The sequence below is a fragment of the Eutrigla gurnardus genome (assembly GCF_963514095.1).
Source record: "Eutrigla gurnardus genome assembly, chromosome: 7".
NCBI classification, from domain to species: Eukaryota; Metazoa; Chordata; class Actinopteri; order Perciformes; family Triglidae; genus Eutrigla; species Eutrigla gurnardus.
Genome location: NC_139921.1, coordinates 24,819,529 through 24,847,092, shown reverse-complemented (window position 1 = coordinate 24,847,092; position 27,564 = coordinate 24,819,529). Strand labels below are relative to the sequence as shown.

Below are 27,564 nucleotides of genomic sequence, written 5' to 3'. Positions count from 1 at the left end.
ACCGTCCTCCTCAGAGGTGGTTGGTCGGCTGTCCCGCCGCTCCTCCGCTATCAGCCAATGGGACGCTGACGTCACAGGGGAGAACGGCAGGAAGCTGTGACGTAATGACGTGGGGTGCATAAGAACAGGAAGAACGTCTGACTTCTACATGAACACACGGAGGTTTCAGGAAAAGTACTAATACCACGGTAAAATTACTAATACCAAAGTAGTACTACTGTAACAGTAAAAGCACTAATACCACTGTAGAAATACTGTTATGTTAATGTGATTTGTTTATTGATCATTTAACAAAATAAAGTACAAATAAGAAACTTGTTCATTGTAAACAGAGACACATGAAAAAGGACGGGAACCGAGTCCAGAACCAGAGCTCGGATCTGTAGAGTTCTTAGTTTCTAAGAAGTGTGGTCCAGACCAGGGTCCAGATTAGACCTGTCCGGTTCAGACCGATCAGAGGACCCTGTACCGGTGGATTCAGATCAGAGGACTCTGTACAGGTGGATCTGTCTGAGGGCGTCGGGGTCCGTGTCTCGGCCCAGGTACACGTCGTAGTCCACAGGAAGTTCCTCAACCCAGCCGGGCGGCACCACTTCCTGTTGGACACACATCAAGTTCACCTGTGACATCACACCTACAGCACCCTTACTGGATCTAGATCCATGTGGATTCTGGTGTACCCTGAGCAGCACCCTTACTGGATCTGGATCCATGTGGATTCTGGTGTGAAGCTGCTAACAAAGTTAGCTTCATGATTCAAAGTCAACTTTCCAGCTAAGTGTTAAAGTCATCTTAGTAGCTAACTACCATTGGTAGCGAGCTGTCAATCAGCAGGTAAGCCCCGCCCCCTAAAGCATCCCCTGCTTTCTGGTCTGGTGGACTCTAAATGGACCTGTCAATCAGCAAGTAAGCCCCGCCCCCTAAAGCATCCCCTGCTTTCTGGTCTGGTGGACTCTAAATGGACCATAATGTACTAAATGAACATCATGCTGGATTGAAGAAGACTTGAAACTAGAGACTGAGCCCATAAACTCATGTTTACAATGTTTACTGAGATAATACATCAAGAGAGAAGTAGGACCATTTTCTCATAGACTTCTATAAAACCAGAGAGGAGTCGCCCCCTGGTGGCCAGCAGAGAGAAGGACAGTTTAAAATGTGTGTTTTACCTGCAGAGGATTCAGACTCTCCTGTAGACCCGGGACCGTGACCAGCAGGGAACCTTTCTTCCTGAAATTCTCCATGATGAACCTCCATGCTCTACACACACACACACACACACGTGTCTGGGTTAGTGTGTGTGCATGTGTGCATGTGTGTGTGCGTGCGTGTGTACTGACCTGACTTGTTCTCTGGGTTCCATGAAGAACTCAAAGACATTGTTCATGATGAGAACGTCTGTGTTCTGCAGCAGAACGTTCTGTAGGCAGACGTCAGAGTGGAGAACCTGCAGGAGGAGAACCGTTAGGAATCGGGTTCTACTGTGCGTGCGTGTGTGTTTGTGTGTGTGTGTGTGTGTGTGTGTAGACCTGGATCCGGTCCATCATCTGGTACTTCTCCATGGTTCTCCTCTGCAGCTTCACAAACTCTTCCGTGAGTTCGATGCCCACGAGCCTGGAGGCGGAGCTGAACACGTGACCCTGCACACAGAAACACGTCACACACTGGGTAACTGGGTTCTGGTTCGACTGGGTTATACTGGGTTTTGGTTCTGATGAGTTATACTGGGTTATACTGGGTTCTACTGACCCCGTACAGAACTGCTCCCAGTCTGGAGCCCACATCCACCAGCAGCCGGCCGCTCAGGTCCGGGAGAACGCTCTGGAAGAGGAACCGGAGCTCTGAGACGGAGAACGAGTGAGAGATGAAGTCTGAGGAAGAGGAGGAGGGAGGTTAGTACCAGAAGATGAAGATGATGATGAAGAGGATGAAGAGGACTCTCACCCAGGGATGCTGTTCTGTGAGACCCACAACTGAGGCAGTAGGACCGGCTCATGCTTCCGTCCTCACACAGAGAGTCCACCTGGTCTTCATCGTACAGGAACGCGTCCACGTGGACCGTCGGCCGGGAACATTGCTGCATCTGAAACACTCATCTTCATCACTTCATCTTCATCATCACTCCATCTTCATAACCTCTCTGAGGACACCGTGTAGTACTTGTACTAGCAGTACCTTGTTATAAGCAGTACTCTCGGAGGACACCGTGTAGTACTTGTACCAGTAGTACCTTGTTATAAGCAGTACTCTCGGAGGACACCATGGCGTCTGCAGGGAGACTCCCTCTCAGATCGTCAGCGATGTTCTTCAGCAGTGTCTCCTCATTGGTGGACACAAACTCATCCAGCTCGTCTGCAAGAACAGAACAGTCAGAAGTACGGAGGCCCAGAGGAGCCAAATCTTCCATTCAGCCCCCACTCGACTCGACTGCAGCCCAGGTCTATGGCGAACCAGCCTGGTAGGACTGAAAAAAACAGTTGGACCTGAAGTGACCTCGCCGACCCCCTAACCCTGCTTCTGGTCCAGGACTGTTGAGTTTACCTGAGCCTCGGAGCCACTGAAGCAGTCTGCTGACGTCTCTCGGCTTCACCTGGCCCAGCAGCTGCGTCACGTGTGACTTTGCTTCGGAGAAATCCATCTATAGTGACTGGAACGTCGGTTGTTCAGACTGAAGCCGTCCGCAACCTGTTGAGGTGGACTTGCCGCTCACGTCTTTCACGGGACGCAGCCAGTCAGTGTCCGGTCACCGGCTGAGGTGACATCACAACACATATATACACGCGCGCGCGCGCGACCGTTCCCCGGTTGAAAAAGTATAAACGTCTTCCCTCTGCGGGAACTGCTCAGACTGCCTGAAGACACGGAGGCTACCCCGGAAGTAGTTGTGTTTTTTTAAAAAGCTTTATTGAGTTCATAGTATTTACAGTTGATATTCAAACCGTTATACAAATAATACAATATTTGTTTGTATTAAGTCTTTAAGGAACACTCTATAATTTTATTTAAACAAAAATAAATTTTAATTCAAAACATGTGACACATTTATACAATTTTCAAACAAACTTGTCAGAAGTCAGCAGAATAATGATAATATGATTATTAATAATAATTATATAAATAATAATAATTATAAATATAACAATAATAATATACAGTATACATAATACCAATATGGATAATAATAATAATTATATTATTATTATTATTATTATTAATAATAATAATAATAATAATAATATGAATGCTGGTCCCGTTTAGCTTGATGAATTAGTTCGTCCACCAGGTGGCAGTAACGCGTCCAATCTGCCGTTAAATGTGTCGCAGAAGAAAAAGCAGCTGCTACTGTTTCCGGGTCAGGTCTGATTCGATGACGTTCTTCTGGAGGTGTCTGTGTTTTCCAGGTCCCGTTTGTCCCAGAACCCCGACGCTCGGTGAGTCCGGGTCCCGGTTCTTCTTCTTCTGGTCTCTGCGCGTCACACACATCGGCGTGTTTAAAGGGTCAGTGAGAGCTCGGCGCGCGTAGCGTACACACAGCTAGCTACTAGTCGCTGCTAGCCTTCACTCGGCTAACGGCTAAGCTAACGGCTAAGACAACGTTAGCACCGAGAGACGCTGTAAACAGCTGACATGTTGTTACGTTTAAACATCAGCAGACTGATGACGCCTCGATGTGATGACGGAGGTTTAGATGATGTTGTTTGTGTTTTTATGGTTTAAAATGCATTTTCCCTGAAACACATGAACGTCTTATCTCTAAATGGCAAACAGTTCTGGACCACATACTGGTAAGGTTTCGGGACTAATGTGAGCTACTATCTAGACCTCTGGGGGGACCACAGACAGTCTCTGGTTTCTCCACATAGTCTGGTCTGGTCTCGGGACTAATGTGAGCTACTATCTAGACTCTGGGGGACCACAGACGGTCTCTGTCTGGTCTGGTCTGGTCTGGTGTCGGGACTAATGTGAGTTAGATGAGAGGATGTGAAGGTTTTTCAAACTTGTTCATTTGTCGTCTTTTCTTCTCGTCCATACAGGAAGTGTGTAGCGGCGACCTCGTCACCTGGCAGCTGACCTGCTGACTCACTGATTGGCTCAGTTCCCTCCCCACACACACATACACCTCCGCTCTCACACACGTAAGCTTCACTGTCATATTAATGATGCTAATGAGGATGATGGCATCATCACTGAAGCTGTCCAATCAGTACTCTGTGTGTGTGTGTGTGTGTGTGTGTGTGTGTGTGTGTGTGTGTGTGTGTGTGTGTGTGTGTGTGTGTGTGTGTGTGTGTGTGTGTTGCAGGATCAGCTGGGACCGCCATCATGGTGTTAGCTGACCTGGGGAGGAAGATCACCTCGGCGCTGAGGTCTCTCAGCAATGCCACCATCATCAATGAAGAGGTAACACGCTGAGGTTGTGTGACACGCTGTGGTCATGTGACCAGGCTCACAATGTTTATCATTAAGTGTAGAGATCAGAAAGAGGACTGAACGGATCCAAGTTAGAAGCAGACTAAAGCAGGACAGGAACCGCTCTCAGCTGGTTCTGGATCAGCAGAACTCCATTCAGAAAACCAGGAAAACAACAACAACGCAGCTCTAATCAGAGACCAGATTTTCTGAGAAAATAAATCTCAGCATCTTTTCTAAATCTGTCCAAGCGTCTCCTGTAATCCATCAACACATGATCCACCTTAGACCACGTGTTGAGGTCTGGTTTTACCGGGTTTCTCAGGAACCACCAACTCAACCAGAGCTTCCTACACTTACTGTGGAGTCTTCCTGCTTTCAACGGCTTTCCCTGATCAACTTATCACAGAGCTTCATCATAATCATTATTATCATTTAGAGGGTTTCTGTCTCCTTGCTGCAGTACCACTCTCCACCTGAACGGGTACTGATCAGGTAGAGGGGCGCTGTTTTACAGAAACATTAATTAAACGCTATTTGATGTGAAATCTGGTTTTTAATATGAAATAAATCACATAAACTCAATATAGAGACATCACATTATTGTTTAGGGTAGATTTGAAATTATGTCACTTGGCGGTTCAGGTTGTTTCAGTTTGGTTTGTGTGTGTGTGCAGGTGTTGAACGCCATGTTGAAGGAGGTGTGCGCCGCCCTGCTGGAGGCCGACGTCAACATCTATCTGGTCAAACAGCTGAGGGAGAATGTCAAGTGAGTATCGGAGCATCCAAGTCCTGATGCGGGATCTAAACCTGGTTTGTGGTTGACCCGTGTGATTTCTGTGGTCCTTGCAGGGCTGCCATAGACCTGGAAGAGATGGCTTCAGGTCTGAACAAGAGGAGGATGATCCAGCACGCCGTCTTCAAGGAGCTTGTTAAGGTTAGACTAGACCTGGAGGAGGATCCAGGCCTGGACTTAAAATATTTAGAAAAGTTCAAAGAAAAATTTGAAGTCATGATGCATTCAGATTAGTTAACCACTGTGTATATATATGTGATGTGTGTATATTGTGTAAATAGTGTGTGTACTATGTGTATGTACTGTGTGTACTTCCAGCTGGTGGACCCCGGTGTGAAGGCTTGGACGCCCACGAAAGGAAAGAACAACGTCATCATGTTTGTTGGTCTGCAGGGCAGCGGGAAGACCACCACCTGCTCCAAGGTGAGACCCCACACACATAGCCACGCCCACCCCAGATAGACCATGCCCCTTCCATCAGGCCCCACCCCCTATAGATGTATCATGATGCTGACTGCTGTCTCCGTTTCAGCTGGCGTATTATTACCAGAGGAAAGGCTGGAAGACCTGCTTGATCTGTGCCGACACCTTCAGAGCCGGTACACCTCCACCTGACCCAATTACCTCACCCAGTCACCTGACCTAGTCACCTGACCCCACATGTTTCTCCCCTCAGGTGCCTTTGACCAGCTGAAACAGAACGCCACCAAAGCCAGGATCCCGTTCTACGGCAGGTGAGTCAGGCAGGTGGCGCCCCCTGCGGTGTGCCGGGTGTTTGTGCATCACACCTGATCGTCACACCTGCACCCTTCAGTTACACAGAGATGGACCCGGTGGTGATCGCCGCCGAGGGCGTGGACAAGTTCAAGGCGGAAAACTTTGAGATCATCATCGTGGACACGAGCGGGCGCCACAAGCAGGAGGACTCGCTGTTCGAGGAGATGCTGCAGGTGTCCAACGCTGTGGTGAGTACCTAAACGTACCACAGCCTGTGGCCCGTATGTTAGCGGACTGATGTGAAGTGGCTGTGAGTGTCTCTCTGCCTGTGTTTCCATAGCAACCAGACAACATTGTGTACGTCATGGACGCGTCCATCGGTCAGGCCTGCGAGTCTCAGGCGAAGGCTTTCAAGGACAAAGTGGACGTGGCATCCGTCATCGTCACCAAGCTGGATGGGCACGCTAAAGGAGGAGGAGCTCTGAGCGCGTAAGACCGTGATGTCACTTGCCTGTGATGTCATAGTGTTGTTTCCTGTGAGCGTGGTGCTGACGTCCTGTCTCCTGCTTCCCGTTTCCTGTCAGTGTGGCGGCGACCCGGAGCCCCATCATCTTCATCGGGACCGGAGAACACATCGACGACTTCGAGCCCTTCAAGACGCAGCCGTTCATCAGCAAGCTGCTCGGTGAGTCCCAAGCCCCGCCCCTGGCTCCGCCCCATACCATGCCCACACACGGCAACATCAATGTATGCTAATGAGCTCTGTGACTCCTCCCCTTCCTGTCAGGGATGGGGGACATCGAGGGTCTGATCGACCGGGTGAACGAACTGAAACTGGACGACAATGAGGAACTGATCGACAAGCTGAAGCACGGTGAGGAACGACACTTCAACCTGTCTCACCCGCATAAACGAGACTCTCTCTGACCTCTGACCCCTGACCTCCAGGCCAGTTCACCCTCAGAGACATGTACGAGCAGTTCCAGAACATCATGAAGATGGGACCCTTCGGGCAGATCATGGTATGGTCTGTCTGTCTTCTCTGTCTTGTCTGTCTTGTCTCTCTGTCTCTCTGTCTGTCTCTCTGACTGTCTGACTGACTGACTGTCTGTGTGTGTGTGTGGTGCTTTCAGGGGATGATTCCTGGCTTCGGTACAGACTTCATGAGTAAAGGGAATGAACAGGAGTCGATGGCCAGACTGAAGAAACTGATGACGATCATGGACAGTATGAACGACCAGGGTAACACACGCGCGCACACGCATACACACACATACACACACTTTACTGGTTAATAGGACTGAGATGCTCTGTGATGATGTCACTGGTCTGACTGGTTTAACTGGTCTGACTGGTTTAAGTGGTCTGGCGGGTCTAACTGGTCTGGCGGGTCCCCGTCCTGGTCTCTCAGAACTGGACAGTAAAGACGGAGCGAAGCTGTTCAGTAAGCAGGCCAACAGGATTCAGAGAGTGGCTCGGGGGTCCGGGGTCGCCACCAGGGACGTCCAGGAGCTGCTGACCCAGTACACCAAGTTCGCCCAGATGGTGAAGAAGATGGGGGGCATCAAAGGACTCTTCAAAGGTGGGGTCTGTGGAAGACTGTGGGGGACTGTTGAAGACTATAGGGGACTGGGGGTCGATGGGGGACTGTTAAAGACCATGGGGGACTGTTAAAGACCATAGGGGACTGTGGAAGTCTGGTGGTCTATGTGGAACTGTGGAAGACTGTGAGGGACTGTGGGGGACTGAGCAGTCCAGGTTTGAACCTACGCTGACGTGGATCTTGTTTTCCAGGAGGAGACATGTCGAAGAACGTGAACCCATCTCAGATGGCGAAACTGAACCAGCAGATGGCCAAAATGATGGACCCCCGTGTCCTGCACCACATGGGTGAGACCTGGTCTACCTGCAGGACTTTAGTCCCTTTCAGTCAGATGGTTCAGGGATGAAAGTTTAATTTAATCAAATACAAGCTGATGCATAATAATCAGTTTAGTTATTAACAAACGTATGAATGTTTTTTAAGGTGGTATGAACTGTTTTGTTTTTAAGGTGGTATGGCGGGTCTCCAGTCCATGATGCGTCAGTTTCAACAGGGAGCGGCCGGCAACATGAAAGGCATGATGGGATTCAACAACATGTGACCGCCGACCAATCGGAGGCCTTAAAACTTAACAAGCTTCAATTTAAAGCTCTGCCTCCTGACAGGTACAGGTTGAGGGGGCGGGGCTTAGACAGGAAGGGGGAGCAGGAAGTGTAAAGAGACAAAATAAAAGCAGGATGTTTGAATTTTCAAAGGTGCAGCGCAACATTTTAGAAAAGTGTGAATGTTGTACTGCTCCTTTAAATGATGATGAAGAGGAGGACGGTGAGGAAGACGAGCTGGTTGTGTTAATTTAATTCTGTATAAGATGTTTGTGTATAAGATTTAAAAGGAGCAGAGTCCGTCCTGATTGGACGAGAAGAAGCCACATGATGATGATGATGATGATGATGATGATGATGATGCTGATGATGAACGACATCGACATTAGTTAGTTATTGGCGGTATTTTTGTCATATAATAAACCATTTTTATTGCACCATTTTAATCCTGCAGTTTTTTGTTTGTTTGTTTGTTTTCAAATTTTTATTGAAATCAAAATTGGAGTAAATTATCCAACATACTATGTTACGTAGCTGTTATGTGTTAATGTGTTAATAGTAGAGCCAAATTTGGACATTCTTAACTAAAGTACAAGTACTTCAGAATAGTACTTTAATTGAGTCCATGTACTTAGTTACTCTCAGAAATGTTTCAGGGTTTCTCTCTGGGTGGGGCTCCACCGAAGATCCTCGCTGAGTGTGATGACTCACTCTGACAGTTTATCAGGTCACCGCTGTGGAGTCGCTCAGCTGCCACGTGACGGCCGCTAGAGGGCGCAGTTTCCGCCAGGGAATATTCTCTAATGCGCTGACACTAATATTGTAGTGCATCTGTATTCTCACATTCATGGTAGAAAGCATTCAGATGGCGCAGATTGGGAGCGAGCGTGGGACTTCACAAAGTCAGCAGAAGGATCCAAATGCAAAGATTTCCGGTTTCAAAGTAAAGGCTAAACAAAGCGCATATATAGATATAAGATGAATTGGATTTTATTCACAACAAATATAAAACATGATATCTGGCTCTTGTAAATAACAAGGACATCTTCGTGTTGCTAAAAGAAAATAGGATAAATGACCCACTGATGGAGTTGTAGTTCGTTCAGGACTACAATCACACCGGAAATCAAACATTAAAAGCCCTTCATTTATACCGACTGAGGGGTAGTTTGTGCGAGTTTGAAGCTGCTATAAAAAGACTTACGGTTAATTCCAGACTGGGCTGCTGGGTTTGCGGCTCAGAGTGAGACCTCCTCGCGTTTCTCCCCTCTGTGTCTCGACGTGGCGCCGGGCCGCCGCCATGTTGTTTTGCTTCGTTGTCAGCAGAGAGGAGCAGCAGAGAGGAGCGGCGGAGTGGCGGTGAGTGACCGGTTCCCCTCAGACCTGTTCCCCTCAGACTTGCAGCCTCACCTGGACTCCGCCAGGTCTGAGTGGCCCCAGGTGTGGTCCCCTGTGTGGTCCCCGCCAGCCTGTCACCTGTCAGTGACGTTGCTGTTTGTTTACCTGCTCAGTTACTTAGCTGCTGTTAGCCGTTAGCTCAGAGGCTCCAGGTTCACTTTAAATGTCAGCGTGACACATTAACGGTGCTCTGATCGATCCTCTGTTCCAATCGATCATCTGCTCTGATCGATCATCTGCTCTGATTGATCATCTGCTCTGATTGGTTGCGTGACAGGTTTCTTATTTCAGTGATAAACAGCAGTACAGGTACCTTTACTGCAGTACAGGTATTTGTAACTTAGTGTTTTCTACTACTTTGTACTTGTTTACATCTCAGAGGGTACTAGTACGTAACTTTGTACTTGTACCTGCTTACATCTCAGAGGGTACTAGTATGTAACTTTTCACTTGTACTTCTTTACATCTCAGAGGGTACTAGTATGTAACTTTTCACTTGTACTTCTTTACATCTCAGAGGGTACTAGTATGTAACTTTTCACTTGTACTTCTTTACATCTCAGAGGGTACTAGTATGTAACTTTTCACTTGTACTTCTTTACATCTCAGAGGGTACTAGTATGTAACTTTTTACTTGTACTTCTTTACATCTCAGAGCGTATTAATATGTAAAAAAATGGCCTCATTTATATAGCGCTTTTCCCCAAAGCGCTTTACAGAAATGACTGACATTCACCCATTCACACACACACCGACGGCGGAGTCAACCACGCAGGGCGACAGCCAGCTAGTCAGGAGGTGTCTTGCTCAGGGACACCAGACACTCAGCTAGGAGGAGCCGGGGATCGAACCGGCAATCTTGCGGTTGACAGCCGAACGCTCTATGTAGTAGTACTGTTGTGATGGTAGTAGTACTGCAGTGATGGTAGTAGTACTGTTGTGATGGTAGTAGTACTGCAGTGATGGTAGTAGTACTGTTGTGATGGTAGTAGTACTGCAATAATGGTGGTAGTAATGTAGTGACGGTAGTAGTACTGCAGTGACGGTAGTAGTACTGCAGTGATGGTAGTAGTACTGCAGTAATGGTGGTAGTAATGTAGTGGCTGTAGAAGTACTGCAGTGATGGTAGTAGTAGTGTTGTGATGGTAGTAGTACTGCAGTGATGGTAGTAGTACTGTTGTGATGGTAGTAGTACTGCAATAATGGTGGTAGTAATGTAGTGACGGTAGTAGTACTGCAGTGATGGTGGTAGTACTGCAGTAATGGTGGTAGTAATGTAGTGACGGTAGAAGTACTGCAGTGATGGTAGTAGTAGTGTAGTGATGGTGGTAGTAGTACTGTAGTGATGGTAGAAGTACTGCAGTGATGGTGATAGTAGTACTGCAGTGATGGTAGTAGTACTGCAGTGATGGTCGTAATACTGCAGTAATGGTGGTAGAACTGCAGTGGTGGTAGTAGTACTGTAGTGATGGTAGAAGTGTAGTGATGGTGGTAGTACTGCAGTAATGGTGGTAGCAGTATTGTAGTGATGGTAGAAGTACTGCAGTGATGGTAGTAGTAGTGTAGTGATGGTGGTAGTACTGCAGTAATGGTGATAGTAGTACTGTAGTGATGGTAGAAGTACTGCAGTGATGGTAGTAGTAGTGTAGTGATGGTAGTAGTACTCCAGTAATGGTGATAGTAGTACTGCAGTGATGGTAGTAGTACTGCAGTAATGGTGGTAGTAGTACTGCAGTGGTGGAAGTAGTACTGTAGTGATGGTAGTAGTACTCCAGTAATGGTGATAGTAGTACTGCAGTGATGGTAGTAGTACTGCAGTAATGGTGGTAGTAGTACTGCAGTGGTGGAAGTAGTACTGTAGTGATGGTAGTAGTACTCCAGTAATGGTGATAGTAGTACTGCAGTGATGGTAGTAGTACTGCAGTAATGGTGGTAGTAGTACTGCAGTGGTGGAAGTAGTACTGTAGTGATGGTAGTAGTACTCCAGTAATGGTGATAGTAGTACTGCAGTGATAGTAGTAGTAGTACTGCAGTAATGGTGGTAGTAGTATAGCAGTATAGTAACCTGATATGGTTTCCCCCCCACAGCTTTTACCCGACCGTGTGTCTGACCCCTCCCGTCTTCCTGCGTTGCCATGACGACCTTCCCAGAGTACATCGCTCAGAACGAGGAGCGCGACGGCGTGCGGTTCAGCTGGAACGTGTGGCCGTCCAGCCGGCTGGAGGCGACCCGGATGGTGGTCCCAGTGGCGTCTCTGTTCACCCCCCTGAGGGAACGGCCCGACCTGCCCCCGATCCAGTACGAACCGGTTCTTTGCAGCCGGGCCACCTGCCGCGCTGTGCTCAACCCACTGTGGTACGTATGGGGGTCAGAGGGAGGTCAGGGGTCACATTGGATGTCTTACATTTCCCTTTCTGTGTGTTCCAGTCAGGTGGACTACAGAGCCAAGCTGTGGGCCTGTAACTTCTGCTACCAGAGGAACCAGGTCCAGTAGAACCCCCAACACGCATTCATGTCCTCCACCAGCGGAGACACTCACACTCTGCTTCTCTTCCAGTTCCCTCCGTCCTACGCCGGGATCTCCGAGGGGAACCAGCCGGCCGAGCTCCTGCCCCAGTTCTCCACCATTGAGTACGTGGTCCAGGTGAGACGGGGACGGGGACAGGGGGGTGGGGGCGGGGGTGGGGGCAAAATCATCATAATAAATGTGGTGATCTTATTTAAAACAAATCCCCAATGTGGTCTCTGTCCTCAGCGAGGTCCTCAGATGCCGCTGGTCTTCCTGTACGTGGTGGACACCTGCATGGAGGACGAGGACCTGCAGGCTCTGAAGGAGTCTCTGCAGATGTCCCTGTCCCTGCTGCCTCCCACCGCGCTGGTGGGACTCATCACCTTCGGGCGCATGGTCCAGGTCCACGAACTGGGCTGTGAGGGGATCTCCAAGAGCTACGTGTTCAGGGGGACCAAGGACCTGAACGCCAAGCAGCTCCAGGTATCTAACTCGGTCACACTGGATCCAGGTCCATCATCTGGGACTGGCTCGCTGAGTTCTAACCAGCTGTGAGTTTGCAGGAGATGCTGGGTCTGACCAAACCTTCAACTAGTCAGGGACGAGGACCTCAACCGGCCCAACTGCCACTCTCCAACAGGTTCCTGCAGCCGGTCCAGAAGATCGACATGAACCTGACGGACCTGCTGGGGGAGCTGCAGCGGGACCCCTGGCCCGTCACTCAGGGGAAGAGGCCGCTGCGCTCGCTGGGCGTCGCCATGTCCATCGCCGTGGGCCTGCTGGAGGTGAGACAGCCCCCCGTCTCTCATCAGCAGCATCAATACGTCGCCATCACGTCACACACACCCTGCTTTTTACCCACAGTGCACCTTTCCCAACACGGGCGCTCGGGTCATGACCTTCATCGGTGGGCCTGCGACGCAGGGCCCCGGCATGGTGGTGGGAGACGAGCTGAAGACCCCGATCAGGTCCTGGCACGACCTTGAGAAAGACAATGCCAAGTTCATGAAGAAAGCCACCAAGGTGAGTGAGAGCTCCTGTCTGTTGTCATGATGACCTCACACCAACCGTGGAGCCAACTTTAGTGGTGCGTGTGATGCTGCATCTCTACAGCCAATCAGTGTTGAGATCGTCCTCCTAAATCCTAAATGGAGCTCACATGAGTCCAGAGACCAGACCAGACTATGTGGAGGAACCAGAGACTGTCTACGGTCCCCCAAAGGGTCTAGATAGTAGCTCACATTAGTCCAGAGACCAGACCAGACTATGTGGAGGAACCAGAGACTGTCCGTGGTCCAAACAACAAGGTCTCTGCTGTATTTATGTCTAGATTACCTTATTTGGAGTGTTGATGGAGCAGCTACAATGTTAGCGTAGCACCCATCAACCAGTCTCCATTCAGAAAACCAGCGTTTTAAAAGTAGTTATCTTGTGGTCTTGCAGACAGACCTAACAAGGTATGCACTTTTTATTGATCACCATCATTATGGAGTTATTTCAGCATCCTTTTCATCTGGTTATTGATATTTAATCACAGATCAATACTTTATTCTGGTTCCTCATGCTGTGGTAAACCAGCCCACGTGGGTCTTGCTAGATCCAGTGAATCCATCTTGGTAAAATCCACCGAGCACCTCTGGATGATGTCATGATGATGTCATTAACCCAGACAGAACAGGGTCTGGGTTACTGGTGGATCTGGGACTTCAACATGTACAAAGCAGCAATATTGGTGATGGGATCTACGTGGCGTGGAGGGCAGCCCTGCCTCCTTTCTGGGTCTAAGCCCCGCTTCTCCTCTGCTGCTAAGCCCCGCCTCCTCTCTGGTGACACCTGTAAACACAAACGAGGCAAAAAGTAACTGTGTGTGTGTGTGTGTGTGTGTGTGTGTTTCAGCACTACGAGTCTCTCGCTAACAGAGCATCCACTAACGGTCACATCATCGACATCTACGCCTGCGCTCTCGATCAGACCGGCCTGCTGGAGATGAAGTGCTGCGCCAACTACACCGGGTACACACACACACACACACCTACCTGACTACAGGTAGGTGTGTCCATGGAGGCGGGGCCAGGTGGAAACACACAGATCACATGATGCCGTCGGACTGATGACACATTTAACTGACGTCTTCAGGACAAACAGAGTTGCGTTTTGTCTGTGTGATGTCACTTCCTGTCTGCTTCCCCAGAGGTTACATGGTGATGGCCGACTCCTTCAACACGTCTCTGTTCAGACAAACCTTCCAGAGAGTTTTCACCAAAGACGTCCAGGGATCCTTCAAGATGGCCTTCGCTGCCACCCTGGAGGTCAAGGTACGAACTACAGCCAAGTCAGAGATACGAGTCTCCATTAACAACGAGGTCACCTTAAAGGATCCGGATCTGGTTCCGGTGAGACCAGGAGGATCAATAATCACCATGTCTGCTGGTTTGTTTCAGACCTCCAGAGAGATCAAAGTGTCCGGAGCCATCGGACCCTGTGTGTCTCTGAACGCCAAGGGACCCTGCGTCTCCGAGAACGTAGGTCCATGTACTTCTACTCTAGTACTCTACTGTAGTAGTCTAGTAGTGTTCTACTGTCATATTCTACTGTAGTATTTTACTGTAGTATTCTACTGTAGTATTCTACTGTAGTATTCTACAGCACAATGACCCTCTGTGTGTGTGGTTACAGGAGATCGGAACCGGAGGGACGTGTCAGTGGAAGATCTGTGGTCTGGATCCGACCACCACGCTGGCTCTTTACTTCGAGGTGGTAAACCAGGTACGGACCCCTCCCACACCTGACCTCTGACCTTTAGACGGTCTCACATCATTCTTAAGAGGCTAATCCATCGTACTGCTGTTACACACTTCATCACAGAGCAGGTCAACAAAATAAAAGCACCAGCTCAGTTTAATAAAATAAAAGCACCAGCCCAGGTCATCAAAATAAAAGCACCAGCTCAGCTTGTTTGAACAGTAAGGACCCCAGTTAGGTGACCTCTACTGATTTATCCTTTGTGGATCGAAGGTTTACTGACCACGGTCAGAAACCTGAAAATGTAATAAAGAAAAGAAGTCCATAAATATCAGCAGTATTTATTATTATACTATTGCTTATTATACGGCAACTCTAAATCCTCAGGTCTGAAAAGAGGTCCTCAGAAAGAACCAGAACCAGGTTGCATGTAGAACACCATTTGTGGTGGCTCCGCCCCCAGACATGTTTTCATAGAGTAGTTGTGATTTCCTGTATTCTGATGCATTTTAACGTGGTTTAAATCTTTTATCTGCTATAGCAAGAGAAATGAATATGGTACATATGTAAAGTGGTCGGCTGCTGTCAGATCACATATCTGAAAATGTTAAAAACAAGTACAGAAATTGTAGTCAGAGTACTTTCTTCAAAAAACAACATTGTGTGTGTGTGTGTGTGTGTGTGTGTGTGTGTGTGTGTGTGTGTGTTGATCATGGTCGTGATGACGGTGGCTGATGTGTTGCTGCTGTAGTTGTTGTGCTGATGCAGTTGGGCGTGTCCAGGTTGATGGCCGAGCTCTGGGGGCGGGACTCCAGAGGCGTCCCAGAACACATCCGAATAAACCTGCCGATGCTCCGACGCACCCCGGCCCTGTACCTGCTGCAGACAGACAGACAGACAGACAGACAGACAGACAGACATGTCATTAATGTATTTTATTGCTGCTCAGAGCTGCACATATCCTGTCCATGATTCACAGGTGGTTCAGCCTTCGTGAAGTCTTACTTACATCTGCGTCATACAGGTGATCCAGGGGTTGAGGGCGGCACTGCTCAGCAGCAGCCATGCAGAGAGGGCAGAGGTCACAGCTGGACTCTGTTGACCGCTGAGCGTCTCGTACAGACACACTGATATGTAGGGCAGCCAGCACACCAGCAGACACACTGGGAAAACAGGCAGGAAACTTACTAGGTCTGGGACCAGTTGCAGAGGTCTGACACCAGTTGCAGTGGTCTGGAACTAGTAGCAAAGGTCTGGAACTAGGAGCAAAGGTCTGGGACGAGTTTCAAAGGTCTGGGATTAGTAGGTTAGGTTTGAACAGAGTTCGGAAAAATGCACTAATGTCGGCGGAGCTGGAACTCACCTGAGGTTGTGACCATCACAATGGAACTCCTCAGGTAGTTGTTTGCAGGGACGTAGTAGCAGTGCAGCTCGTTGCACATGAAGGTCCCCCTCCGGGCCTGGTTCCGGGCCACGTGGATGATGTATCCGTACAGAGAGCACATGGCAAGGATCGGCGCCGCGATGCCCGCTGTCATCCACAGCATCACAAAGTACCTGTTCTCAGGGGTGAAGCTCGGGCAGCAGAGGAACCGCGACTCGCTGTAGACGTAGCTGCCGAACCCCAGCAGGGGCAGAGTGGCGTGCACCAGGCAGAACACCCAGACCAGGACCAGCACTGCCCGGCTACGCCCAGCCGTCCAAATGGTGCCATAGCTGAGGGCAAAGCAGATCTCGGTGAACTTGTGGACGGTGGCCCAGGTGAGCGAGTGGACAGAGGCGGTCTGCAGCAGGAGGAAGAGGAAGGCGCTGCCCTGACAGAAGGCTCCCTCGCTGGAGCAGCAGGGGGGCGTGGCCAGGCTGTTGTAGGCGCCGAAGGGGATGGCGGTGAGGCCGAGGGCCAAGTCGCTGACACTAAAGCTCAAGGTGAACACCAGCGTGTCTGTCCGGAGCTCCTTGTTGAGGAGGAGCACGAGGAGGAGGAGCAGGTTCCCACAGATGGAGGCGACACCTGAGAGAACCATCAGGGTGGCGTACAGCACCCTCAGAGCGTCTGGCATCTTCTCACAGTGTCACAGGACAGGAAGTACATCAACAATGACATCACAGATCATTAGCACATATGAGGACATGTTTACATGAGACCTTCCTTTCAAGAACCAGCAAAACCCAAATGTTGTCCTTGGATCTTGACCAGGTGGCCCTCTGATCAAACCCTGACTCGTCAGTTTCTACACCACATCTTTGACTTTCAGAATAAAAGTTTTATGAACTCAGATATTGAGTTTTGGGACCGATGTTTGATTGACAAGTCGTCGCACCCGAGCTTCCTCCGGGACGATGTCAACAACTCGATGCTTACTCTGGAAGATGTCAAAACCAGATGTCTTTACTGTCTTTACTGCAGCTTCTACTGTCTTTACTACAGCTTCTACTATCTTTACTGTCTTTACTGTCTTTACTGTAGCTTCTACTGAAACCCAAGATGGTCTCCAGATTATTAATCCATCAACTTGTTTCTGCCGACGTACCTTTCCCAGTAAACTTCCTGTGTGTCCACCAGAGGAACCGGGGTCCTTACAGGTTTCTGGTCCCCATGAAGTCAACCTGCTCTGCACCTTTAAACTCTCCCATGAGCCAGGACCAGGACCTATCAGGGTTCCGTCTCGAGCACTGAACTCTGCTGATTCATCCAACTATTCTTCTTCATCAGGACGAAACAAAACCAACCAAGAGGACTCTCGGGTCTCAGCGCTCCTCCTGGGGCTCTCTGGTCTAAAAGATAGTCCGGTCTTCTTTGTCCTCCAAGGTCAGAGCTAACGGCCAGTCTGTGATCAATATCAAGGATCAGGATTTGAAAGACCTCCTTAAACTCTGATCTGAATCCATCAGAGTGAGATCAGCTCTGAGTCTGGAGGATGATGGCAGGAGGCGTGTCCTGCTGTGCGTGTGTGTCTCCAGAGGTAGTGTTGCTGTGGTGAACCTGTCAGTCACCTGCTGTGATGATGATGAGGACACACACACACACACACACACACACACACACACACACACCGTTATCTGCTGATTCTAATGTCAATACTACCTGAACAACCAATATCCTTTATGTGTTTTTTAGAAGAGACTTAAAAGAAAACCCTTCAGTCTAGCACCTGAGTTCTGGTTCAGAGCACCTGAGTTCTGGTTCAGAGTCTAACACCTGAGTTCTGGTTCAGAGCACCTGAGTTCTGGTTAAGAGTCTAACACCTGAGTTCTGGTTCAGAGCACCTGAGTTTGGTTCAGACTATCCAAATATTCAAGTAAAAGTGTCTTGTCTAAGATCACTTTTAGTTTTTAGATTTAATTGCAGAGAAAAAGAAACATGTATTTAATTCAAGACCTCAAAGTAACCTGTAGAAATCGTATTGATTGCTGATTGATCAATGAAGTGACCCGTAGAGATCCGATTATTGATTGCTGATTGATCTGCAGCCTGATGTTTCCAGCTGAACTGCTTGTTGTGGTATGTGTTGCAGCACAACGCTCCGATCCCTCAGGGTGGCCGTGGAGCCATCCAGTTTGTGACTCAGTACCAGCATGCATCGGGACAGAGACGCATCAGAGTCACCACCACGGCCAGGAAGTACGACCTCACACACACACACCTGGACATTTAGAGAGTCATGTCACAACAGCAGGTATCTCAGGACCCTTTCCACATAGAGCAGGACAAGAACAGGATCTGGGTCAATGAAGTTCTGAGACCCAACATCACCAGGAATAAAGAGTTACAGCGCCATCTAGTGGAGAGAAAACACTGTCTGAACCTCTCCTCCCCTCCTTCTCTCTCCTCCTCCTCCCCCTCCAGCTGGGCAGATGCTCAGACTCAGATTCAGAACATCGCGGCGTCCTTCGATCAGGAGGCGGCAGCCATCTTGATGGCGAGGTTGGCGGTGTACCGGGCGGAGACAGAGGAGGGTCCTGATGTCCTCAGATGGTTGGACAGACAGCTCATCAGACTGGTGCTTTAGAAACATAATAAATAAATTATCATAGTTATGAATAATAATAATCATAATAATACAAATGTTCACTTAAATGTTTTTGTGTCTGTTCAGTGTCAGAAGTTTGGAGATTATCACAAAGATGATCCAAACTCCTTCAGGTTCTCTGAGACCTTCTCCCTCTACCCTCAGGTGATCCGCTTCCCATAATGCTCTGCTCTGCCTGTTCTATATCTATTAATACTCCACCTGCTTAACAGGTGGTAATATATCACCAGTTCACAATGTTACCTGTCCCTGACCTGTTACTGACTTTGACCTGTTACCTGTCCCTGACCTGTCACCTGTCTCTGACCTGTTACCTGTCTCTGACCTGTCACCTGTCTCTGACCTGTTACCTCTGACCTGTTAACTGACTCTTACCTGTTACCTGACCTGTTACCTGTCTCTGACCTGTTACCTGTCTCTGACCTGTTACTGACTTTGACCTGTTGCCTGTCTCTGACCTGTCACCTGTCTCTGACCTGTAACCTGTCTCTGACATGTTACCTCTGACCTGTTAACTGACTCTTACCTGTTACCTGACCTGTTACCTGTCTCTGACCTGTTACCTGTCTCTGACCTGTTACTGACTTTGACCTGTTGCCTGTCTCTGACCTGTTACCTGACTCTGACCTGTTACCTGTCTCTGACCTGTTACCTGACTCCGACCTGTTACCTGTCTCTGACCTGTTACCTGTCTCTGACCTGTTACCAGTCTCTGACCTGTTACCTGACTCTGACCTGTTACCTGTTACCTGTCTCTGACCTGTTAACTGACCTGTTACCTGTCTCTGACCTGTTACCTGTTACCTGTCTCTGACCTGTTACCTGTTGTCTTTTCCAGTTTATGTTCCACCTGCGGCGTTCTCCGTTCCTGCAGGTGTTCAACAACAGTCCAGATGAGAGTTCTTATTACCGGCACCAGTTCAACAGACAGGACCTGACTCAGGCTCTCATCATGATCCAACCTGTTCTCTACGCGTATTCTTTCAACGGACCACCGGAGGTATTTATACACCTGTGTGTCAGACCAATAATGATGTAGTTTAACTGACCTGGAGTCAGACTGATGATGATTATCCATCAGTGTGTATTGATATTGATAAAAGCTGTTTGTGTGTTTCAGCCGGTCCTGTTGGACAGCAGCAGCATCCTGCCAGACCGAATCCTGCTGATGGACACTTTCTTCCAGATCCTCATCTACCACGGAGAAGTAAACACACACACACACACACATTCCTATTAAAGCTGTGTGACAGTCTTTATTTAAAGGGACAGTAGTGATGTTTGGTAATATGGTTATGCTCTCTGCCTGTCAGACTGTAGCTCAGTGGAGGAAGGCCGGCTACCAGGAACTGGCTGAGTATGAGAACTTCAGTCACCTCCTTCAGGCTCCAGTGGACGACGCTCAGGAGCTGCTGCACACTCGCTTCCCGATGCCCAGATACATCGACACGGAACACGGAGGCAGCCAGGTGGGGGCGCTAACACACCTGCATCCACACCACCATGTCATATGACACCACAGTCAGGACGCTCGTTAACGGAACTTGATGTTTTCCAGGCTCGCTTCCTGCTCTCCAAAGTGAACCCGTCACAGACCCACAACAACATGTACGCCTGGGGACAGGTGAGACTTTGACCATTAGTTTGAGAATGTGTTGCTAGGAGACGTGTGGCTAGGAGACGTGTTGCTAGGAGACGTGTTGTTTTGTTTCCTCTGCAGGAGTCTGGAGCTCCCATCCTGACAGATGACGTCAGTCTGCAGGTGTTCATGGATCACCTGAAGAAGCTGGCCGTCTCCAGCGCCGCCTGAGCTCACCTGTCTGCCCCACATGTCTGCCCCACGTGTCTGCCCTCCCCACCTGTCTGCCCCACCTGTCTCCCCTCCCCACCCCTCCCTATTCTTTTTATTTTGCGTTTGCTGCCTGAGTTCCCATGACAACCAGTTGACTAATTTACAAGCCAGCACAGCCTATTGACCTCCTCGTCTCAGCCAATCAGCTGCAGGTTCAGAACGACAACCAATCGTGACGCAGGTCAAACATCTGATATCTAATGATCCTGTAGATGCTTCACAATAAAAGCTTCCATGCAATTTTCCTTCTTTTAAGGTGAAACAGCAGCAGGAAGTCAGTGAAAATGTAAGTAAACAGTAAGTTTTGTCATCAGAGACAGAAAATAGAATTTAAATGTTGAAAATGATTTTCATATTCTGTATGATTATATGTGTGTGCTGTTTGTCGACTGATGTGAGGTCAGATCATCGTCCTGTTTTCATTCTTCTGTTTCTAATAAACTCTGATGTGGAGAAAGACTGTTTCCTTGCTGTTGTCATGGTGACAGAACTCAAAGAGATACAGCAGAGAAGCCACTGAAGGTGTCTCACCATCATGAGGTCTGGAGGTCAGACCTCGTAGCAGATCTGGAGGTCAGTCCTGATTCCAGGTCTGAAGGTCAGTCCTGGTTCCCGGACTGAAGGTCAGTCCTGGTAGCAGTGTTCTTATAGGATAAACCTGACCACACCTCCTAGAAGTGGAGACGGGGTCATCAATGAGTCCAGGTGTGGTACCTTTAAGGAGGACTCGATAACGAGTTCCCAACGGCAGATTAGACAGATAGTATTATGAGTTTATTTTTAAATACTATACTATACTGTACTATACTATGACTTTTTTCATGATTTCTTTTCGACATGCTAAATTATGACTTTTTTCAACATTATACGATGTTCAACATACTACACAACAATGTCATGATGAAGTCATGCCCACAGGGTCAGAGTGCCCGTCACAGCGTTACCATTACAACAGTAGTCCATTAGTCCGAGCTCCACCCTCCAGGACCTTCGACTTCCTGCCATTCTTCATAGACTTCCTCCAGGAAGCATCTGGGTTGCCGCCGTGACAACAATCATCCTCCATCAGTGTGTGTTAGTCTCCATTTCCACTGTTTGTTCAAACTCAATGCTGCTGTTTGTTTGTGTGTGTGTGTGTGTGTGTGTGTGTGTGTGTGTGTGTGTGTGTGTGTGTGTGTGTGTGTGTGTGTGTGTGTGTGTGTGTGTGTGTGTGTGTGTGTGTGTTTGTTTGTGAATTGAAATGTTTCTAAAATCAAGAAGAAAGAAGTTCAATCAGATTTCAACCAATCAGATCACATTCGGACCCCTAGTGTCTGTTCACGGACTCCTTGAAACTCATCAAGGACCATTTGAGGCCCTTGATGATCTTTAGTCTGCAGGAACCTCCTCAAAGACCACTATAACGTCCTCAAGGACCGCCGTTACCTCCTCAAGGACCACTGTTACCTCCTCAAAGACCACTATAACGTCCTCAAGGACCGCCGTTACCTCCTCAAGGACCACTGTTACCTGCTCAAGGGCCGCTGTAACGTCCTCAAGGCCTTTTTAGTCTTTAACTTTAACTTCTTCTTTAAATCTGATTCTGTCTTTGAAATCATCAAACTGATTTCAGAAACTGGACTTCTCTGAGTGAGCGACAGCGGCAGGAGGAAACCAGCTCGCCGTATCAAGACACAACACACTTCCTGTCCGGGGGGGGGGGGGAGGGGGGAAGGGGGGGGGGGGCGTCTGTCAGCAAAGCTACTGTGGAGAAACCAGTGTAGAGTAAGCGAGAGACTGAAGGAGGGGAAGTTGCAGGAGGGAAGAGGAGAAAACTTGACGATGTGGGAGAGAACAAAGTAAAAGAAAAGCCTGAAACGACGGTAAGAACAAACTCATTTGTGACATTTTGAACAGTTAAAGAGATAAAAGGAGACAGGAATCTTCTATTCTCTACGTTCTGTTGCATGTTGCTGTTTTCTCTTATATATGTCCGTTATTGTTATTCATTATTGTTAATACATTTGATGTAGTAGAAACGCTCAGCTGTCATACTGATACTCCTCATCTCTCCTCCAATCCGAGCTGAGATACAAACAGGAGAATGTTTTGTGAACTGAATGTGTCACATGATGATTACAATACTGTTGAACATGTCTATAGAGTGCCGAAGCGGAAGCAGGAAGTAACGGCGCCATGGGTCCTTTCGGAGCGAAAAAAATGAATGGTGTTCAATGGACGGAAAATAATTATTATCTGATCCCCCGGTCGTTATGCCTTGGATTACACAAATGTTGTTTATAGGCTTAAATTATAATTTTCCATGTCAAGAGTTTGACCGTTTATTGTGCAATTCTTCAGTTAAAATTCATTGAGAAAACACAATGATAAAGACTACATGTTGTGTCGCGTATGTGACGTCACGTCATCGCCCTTTCCCCATCGGCGAAGTTGAGGCTCTCCACATGACCCGACTTATAGTGGTTCTCCCCCCTTTCGATACTTTTATTCTGCCCTTGGAAAAAAGCGGTGAAGTGGAGCAGAGAAACAGCCATCTCGGCGGACTTCGGACTCGGCGGGTGGTGACGTATATCATTCGCGACGAGAACAGCGAGGAGCTGTAGTTCACAAAGCGGCTCACACAAAACCTAACTTTATCAAAACTCTTCGCGCTTAATTGTCGTCTTCTTTGCGTGAAAAATTTTCTTTAAATATCACAAAGAACATATGTGAAATCCATGGCACAATTCAAACGGGACCAGAAAATAATTTGTATCTACCCATTGAATCGCATTGATATTTTTTTGCTTTTGAGGACCCATGTCCCGGAAATGGAGGGGCGGGACTTCACCACTCTATTACGTAGTCAGTAGTTAGTTAGGTTGAGACGACTAAACTACATAGTTAGGTTGAGACGACTAAACTACATAGTTAGGTTGAGACCATTAAACTTGAGACCACTAAACTACATAGTTGGGTTGAGACCATTAAACTTGAGACCACTAAACTACATAGTTGGGTTGAGACCACTAAACTACATAGTTGGGTTGAGACCACTAAACTTGAGACCACTAAACTACATAGTTGGGTTGAGACCACTAAACTACATAGTTGGGTTGAGACCACTAAACTTGAGACCACTAAACTACATAGTTGGGTTGAGACCACTAAACTTGAGACCACTAAATTACATAGTTGGGTTGAGACGACTAAACTACATAGTTGGGTTGAGACCACTAAACTTGAGACCACTAAACTACATAGTTAGATTGAGACCACTAAACTTGAGACCACTAAACTACATAGTTGGGTTGAGACCACTAAACTTGAGACCACTAAACTACAAAGTTGGGTTGAGACGACTAAACTACATAGTTGGGTTGAGACGACTAAACTACATAGTTGGGTTGAGACCATTAAACTTGAGACCACTAAACTACATAGTTGGGTTGAGACCATTAAACTTGAGACCACTAAACTAAATAGTTGGGTTGAGACCATTAAACTCGAGACCACTAAACTACATAGTTAGGTTGAGACCACTAAACTTGAGACCACTAAACTAAATAGTTGGGTTGAGACGGGTTACCTGGGTTCGGGTTAACCCTAAAGCTGGGTTACCTGGGTGAGGGTTAACCCCACCACTGAGCCGTCAGTGTGAGAATGTAAGTCCGACCCAGATAGCAGGTGGTCTAGGTTGAATGCTGACTAGGACCCTATGTAAATGCAGGTCCATCCATCATTGACATGTCTAATAGCAACTTACAAAAGTTAGTCTTAGTATCTGCCTTCATTAGTGTGTTATAAACTATTAATTACATCTATAATGACATGATAATAACGACTGTTTTTGTTGTGTTTTGACAGAGTGACATCATCACCAGAGAAGATGGAGTCCTGGTTCTGCTGGATTTATCTGTTGACCCTGTTCAGAGAGACCTCTGCTGACCCGACTACACCGCCACGCTACACCATCCACCACCACCTGTTCAGCTTCGACGAGGCTACTGACTCCTGCTCCCCCGGCGTCCTCACCAGCCTTGCCACCAAGCAGGAGGTCACAGAGATCCTCAGGCTCGTCTCCGAGAGGGCAACGCGTCTGCATCAGACCAAATTCACCTTCTGGGTCGGGCTGAGGAAGGCCAAGGACGCGTGTGTCGTCTCCACGCTGCCACTGAGAGGATTCAAGTGGACGGAGGACGGCAGCAAAGACTCGCAGGTCATCCACTGGATGGAGGAACCGGAGCACACCTGCACCACGGTCCGCTGTGCAGCACTAAAGGGGAGTCTGAACAGGTCAGAGGTGACCTGGGGTCTGATCCCCGTCACTTGTAAGAGCAGCTACCAGTTCATATGTAAACTGAGAGAGGACAGTGTTAAACCTGCTACACCAGAACCAGCTATACCGGAACCACCAAGAACTATTACATCGGAACCACCAAGAACTATTACATCGGAACCACCAACAACTACTACTACTACTACGGAACCACCAAACCGAGCTACAGAGGTATCACCAAAACCAGTGACATCAGAACCATCAAAACCAGCTACGCCAGCTAAACTTGAACCTAGACCTGCCACACAAATGCCAGAACCAGCTAAACCAAAACTGCAAACTGATGAGAAGCCTGAAACTGAATCTGACTTATGTGAGCAACCCGACATCCCTCATTCCCGCTCGATCGGTCCAGAGGAGGACAACAAAACCAGGATCCACGTGGAGTGCTGGTTCGACCAGCTGGACCTCCACTGCTCGGGCCGTCCTGCCATATGGCGGCTGTTGGACGACTCCCCCGCCAACTTCACCACCATCTGCCTGCCGTGTGACCCCGGCTTCCAAAAAGACGCTTCCAGGAACTGTGTCGACGTTGATGAGTGCGCTGGCGGCGGCGGCGGCTGCAGACACAGCTGCCTGAACACTGAGGGCTCCTTCAGGTGCTTCTGCTCCGACGAGAACGGGAAAGACCACGAGGAGGACTCGCCGGAATGCGCTGATGGTATCCTGATCCCGGTGCTGGTTGCCGTGGCGGCGCTGCTGGTTCTGCTGGTGGTCGTCGCGGTGACCGTGAAGTGCTGCCTGATGAGGCGGTCGAAGGAACGGGCCATGAAGAAGGCCGAGAAAATGGCAATGGAGAGCAAGGATTCCTTCGAAACAGCCAATGAGAAAGCAGCATGAGGGAGGAGAGCTGTAATTGGTCGTGTCTGGCAGTGACATCATCATTATGTCTTTTCAGCTTCAAATATTTTCCAACAAAGTCTGTTTCTGTCGCGGTCATTCTCATTTTTCTGAATTTATTTTTGTGATAAATAAAAATAAATTATTTATTATTTAAACGGTTGAATAAAATTATTATTGGGACATTTAATAAAATAATGAATAATATTTTTTAAGCATAACCATAGTAATCATTGATAAAACGTGTAAATGTGTTGGATAGAGACTGTCTGTAACTTTATTAAATGAGAAAATAGTTTGCTGTTGAAAAAAGTTTCCCCGATTTTATTTTGAAAAGGAGGCGGAACCCCACCATTTCCAGCCCACCAGGACTGGAAATGGTCTTGGTCTGTTTACGAACTGGTTTCCTGAAGAACTGGAATGTTCAGACAGGAAGTAACTAAGGAACTGTCTCACTCATTCAAATTAAAAGAGGTTGATACAAAAACATATGTATGAACCTTTTAATAAATAAACGTCAGATAAATGTGAAGAACAAAAATAAAAAACAATTGATGTTGAGCTGAAGATCTCTGTTACAACAAATATACCTGGCGGACCTGATATGGTTACAACAAACACATTCTTATCAGGGATCAGGTCTGGATTTAATTTAAGAGTTCATTCGAAAGTGAATTGGTCCTGGTCTCCTGGTCTCTTGGTCTCCCGGTGTCCTGGTCTACTGGTGTCCACTCAGTCCTCTTTGTGTACTTTTTATTACAAATCCACATAAACTAAATAAATTAGATGGAACTTCAGTCTCTGTTTTACCGTTATTTATCCAGCAGGGGGAGTCATCTCCTCATCAAACACTTCATTTCACCAGAGCTGAACAACGGGACACCAGGACCAGAGAACCACAGGACCAGAGAGAACCACAGAGAACCACAGGACCAGAGAGAACCACAGGACCAGAGAGAACCACAGAGAACCACAGGACCAGAGAGAACCACAGAGAACCACAGGACCAGAGAGAACCACAGGACCAGAGAACCACAGGACCACAGTGAGTGTGTGTGTGTGTGTGTGTGTGTGTGTGTGTGTGTGTGTGTGTGTGTGTGTGTGAGTGTTTGTGTGTGTGTGTGTGTGTGTGTGTGTGTGTGTGTGTGTGTGTGAGTGTGTGTGTGTGTGTGTGTGTAGCCTGTTATTAAAGTAATTTCGATGCTTTGTTTCTCCGCTGAACTCTTCAACTCTATTTTATCTGCACAAACGTACAAACACACACGTACACACACGTTAAAACTACATCCTGATTCTCATGCGATGATCCTGCAGTTGTACTTACTCATCAGAAAACTGAAAAATGAAATTAGCATTCATCCATTGTATATAGTATATATATATATATATATACATATACATATATATAAATAAACAACATCCTAAAGAAAGACAACCCTGAAGAAAGAGTACTCTAAATACAGATGACCCTAAAGGAAGAGTACCCTAAAGAGAGATGACCCTAAAGAAAGAGTACCCTAAAGACAGATGACCCTGAAGAAAGAGTACCCTAATGAAAGAGAATGCTAAAGAAAGAGTACCCTAAAGAACGATGACCCTAAATGAAGAGTTCCCTAAAGTAAGAGAACCCTAAGGAAAGAGATTGCTTAAGAAAGAGCACCCTAAAGAAAGAGAAACCTAAAGAAAGAGAACCATAAAGAAACAGTACCGTCAAGAAAGGGAACCCCAAATAAATAGTACCCTAAAGAAAGAGTACCCTAAATGAAGAGTACCCCTAGAAATACTTCACTCTCCAGGTCTGTAACGTA

The 27,564-nt window shown here is 47.8% G+C and overlaps 5 protein-coding genes across 7 annotated transcripts; 3 read left to right on the top strand and 2 right to left on the bottom strand.

Moving 5' to 3' along the window:
- Positions 1-257: 257 nt before the first annotated feature.
- LOC311015676 (uncharacterized protein) lies at positions 258-2,865 on the bottom strand. Of its 2 annotated transcripts, XM_084013067.1 has the most exons (8): positions 2,542-2,865; positions 2,231-2,352; positions 1,945-2,083; positions 1,750-1,871; positions 1,530-1,640; positions 1,341-1,447; positions 1,170-1,260; positions 258-596 (listed from the first exon to the last, which is right to left on the bottom strand). In XM_084013067.1, the coding sequence occupies exons 1-8, from the start codon at positions 2,636-2,638 to the stop codon at positions 483-485; spliced, it is 903 nt and encodes a 300-aa protein (XP_083869193.1). In that variant the 5' UTR covers positions 2,639-2,865; the 3' UTR covers positions 258-482. The 2 variants fall into 2 exon arrangements, with proteins under 2 accessions (XP_083869193.1, XP_083869194.1); XM_084013068.1 differs by lacking the exon at positions 1,530-1,640.
- Positions 2,866-3,319: 454 nt separating this feature from the next.
- Positions 3,320-8,511, top strand: srp54 (signal recognition particle 54). Of its 2 annotated transcripts, none has more exons than XM_084013055.1 (17): positions 3,320-3,431; positions 4,035-4,137; positions 4,301-4,398; positions 5,085-5,176; positions 5,260-5,344; positions 5,522-5,626; positions 5,736-5,802; positions 5,880-5,937; positions 6,018-6,168; positions 6,261-6,409; positions 6,505-6,605; positions 6,708-6,794; positions 6,869-6,942; positions 7,054-7,162; positions 7,332-7,502; positions 7,715-7,810; positions 7,973-8,511. In XM_084013055.1, the coding sequence occupies exons 3-17, from the start codon at positions 4,321-4,323 to the stop codon at positions 8,062-8,064; spliced, it is 1,515 nt and encodes a 504-aa protein (XP_083869181.1). In that variant the 5' UTR covers positions 3,320-3,431; positions 4,035-4,137; positions 4,301-4,320; the 3' UTR covers positions 8,065-8,511. The 2 variants fall into 2 exon arrangements, with proteins under 2 accessions (XP_083869181.1, XP_083869180.1); XM_084013054.1 differs by having other exon boundaries at positions 3,345-3,498.
- Positions 8,512-9,350: 839 nt separating this feature from the next.
- Positions 9,351-21,058, top strand: sec23a (Sec23 homolog A, coat complex II component). Its single transcript, XM_084013041.1, has 19 exons — positions 9,351-9,424; positions 11,552-11,819; positions 11,892-11,949; positions 12,022-12,108; positions 12,220-12,456; positions 12,537-12,758; positions 12,838-12,996; positions 13,870-13,985; positions 14,165-14,288; positions 14,415-14,495; positions 14,650-14,739; positions 18,231-18,337; positions 18,563-18,716; positions 18,813-18,890; positions 19,585-19,746; positions 19,867-19,953; positions 20,060-20,215; positions 20,305-20,370; positions 20,467-21,058. Exons 2-19 carry the CDS (start codon positions 11,599-11,601, stop codon positions 20,554-20,556), a joined length of 2,295 nt encoding a protein of 764 aa, XP_083869167.1. The 5' UTR covers positions 9,351-9,424; positions 11,552-11,598; the 3' UTR covers positions 20,557-21,058.
- LOC311015684 (histamine H2 receptor) lies at positions 15,036-18,222 on the bottom strand. The gene is made up of 4 exons (XM_084013081.1): positions 17,936-18,222; positions 16,079-17,888; positions 15,725-15,878; positions 15,036-15,594 (listed from the first exon to the last, which is right to left on the bottom strand). The coding sequence occupies exons 2-4, from the start codon at positions 16,773-16,775 to the stop codon at positions 15,426-15,428; spliced, it is 1,020 nt and encodes a 339-aa protein (XP_083869207.1). The 5' UTR covers positions 16,776-17,888; positions 17,936-18,222; the 3' UTR covers positions 15,036-15,425.
- A 1,260-nt stretch (positions 21,059-22,318) lies between the features above and the next one.
- clec14a (C-type lectin domain containing 14A) lies at positions 22,319-26,507 on the top strand. The gene is made up of 2 exons (XM_084013061.1): positions 22,319-22,460; positions 24,445-26,507. The coding sequence occupies exon 2, from the start codon at positions 24,467-24,469 to the stop codon at positions 25,754-25,756; it is 1,290 nt and encodes a 429-aa protein (XP_083869187.1). The 5' UTR covers positions 22,319-22,460; positions 24,445-24,466; the 3' UTR covers positions 25,757-26,507.
- Positions 26,508-27,564: the final 1,057 nt, after the last annotated feature.

What these genes read in the sequence shown, in the direction of transcription:
- LOC311015676 (XM_084013067.1), bottom strand. Translation starts at nt 2,638, where the DNA reads ATGGATTTCTCCGAAGCAAAGTCACACGTGACGCAGCTGCTGGGCCAG. An exon ending in AGAGTACTGCTTATAACAAG is followed by an intron (nt 2,084 to 2,230) that starts GTACTACTGGTA and finishes TGAGTGTTTCAG; the next exon opens with ATGCAGCAATGTTCCCGGCC. An exon ending in TCACAGAACAGCATCCCTGG is followed by an intron (nt 1,872 to 1,944) that starts GTGAGAGTCCTC and finishes CCTCTTCCTCAG; the next exon opens with ACTTCATCTCTCACTCGTTC.
- srp54 (XM_084013055.1), top strand. Translation starts at nt 4,321, where the DNA reads ATGGTGTTAGCTGACCTGGGGAGGAAGATCACCTCGGCGCTGAGGTCT. An exon ending in TGCCGACACCTTCAGAGCCG is followed by an intron (nt 5,803 to 5,879) that starts GTACACCTCCAC and finishes TTCTCCCCTCAG; the next exon opens with GTGCCTTTGACCAGCTGAAA. An exon ending in GACCCTTCGGGCAGATCATG is followed by an intron (nt 6,943 to 7,053) that starts GTATGGTCTGTC and finishes TGGTGCTTTCAG; the next exon opens with GGGATGATTCCTGGCTTCGG.
- sec23a (XM_084013041.1), top strand. Translation starts at nt 11,599, where the DNA reads ATGACGACCTTCCCAGAGTACATCGCTCAGAACGAGGAGCGCGACGGC. An exon ending in TCGCCGTGGGCCTGCTGGAG is followed by an intron (nt 12,759 to 12,837) that starts GTGAGACAGCCC and finishes TTTTACCCACAG; the next exon opens with TGCACCTTTCCCAACACGGG. An exon ending in TGCTGCGCCAACTACACCGG is followed by an intron (nt 13,986 to 14,164) that starts GTACACACACAC and finishes CTGCTTCCCCAG; the next exon opens with AGGTTACATGGTGATGGCCG.
- LOC311015684 (XM_084013081.1), bottom strand. Translation starts at nt 16,775, where the DNA reads ATGCCAGACGCTCTGAGGGTGCTGTACGCCACCCTGATGGTTCTCTCA. An exon ending in TGTGATGGTCACAACCTCAG is followed by an intron (nt 15,879 to 16,078) that starts GTGAGTTCCAGC and finishes CTGTTTTCCCAG; the next exon opens with TGTGTCTGCTGGTGTGCTGG. An exon ending in ATCACCTGTATGACGCAGAT is followed by an intron (nt 15,595 to 15,724) that starts GTAAGTAAGACT and finishes GTCTGTCTGCAG; the next exon opens with CAGGTACAGGGCCGGGGTGC.
- clec14a (XM_084013061.1), top strand. Translation starts at nt 24,467, where the DNA reads ATGGAGTCCTGGTTCTGCTGGATTTATCTGTTGACCCTGTTCAGAGAG.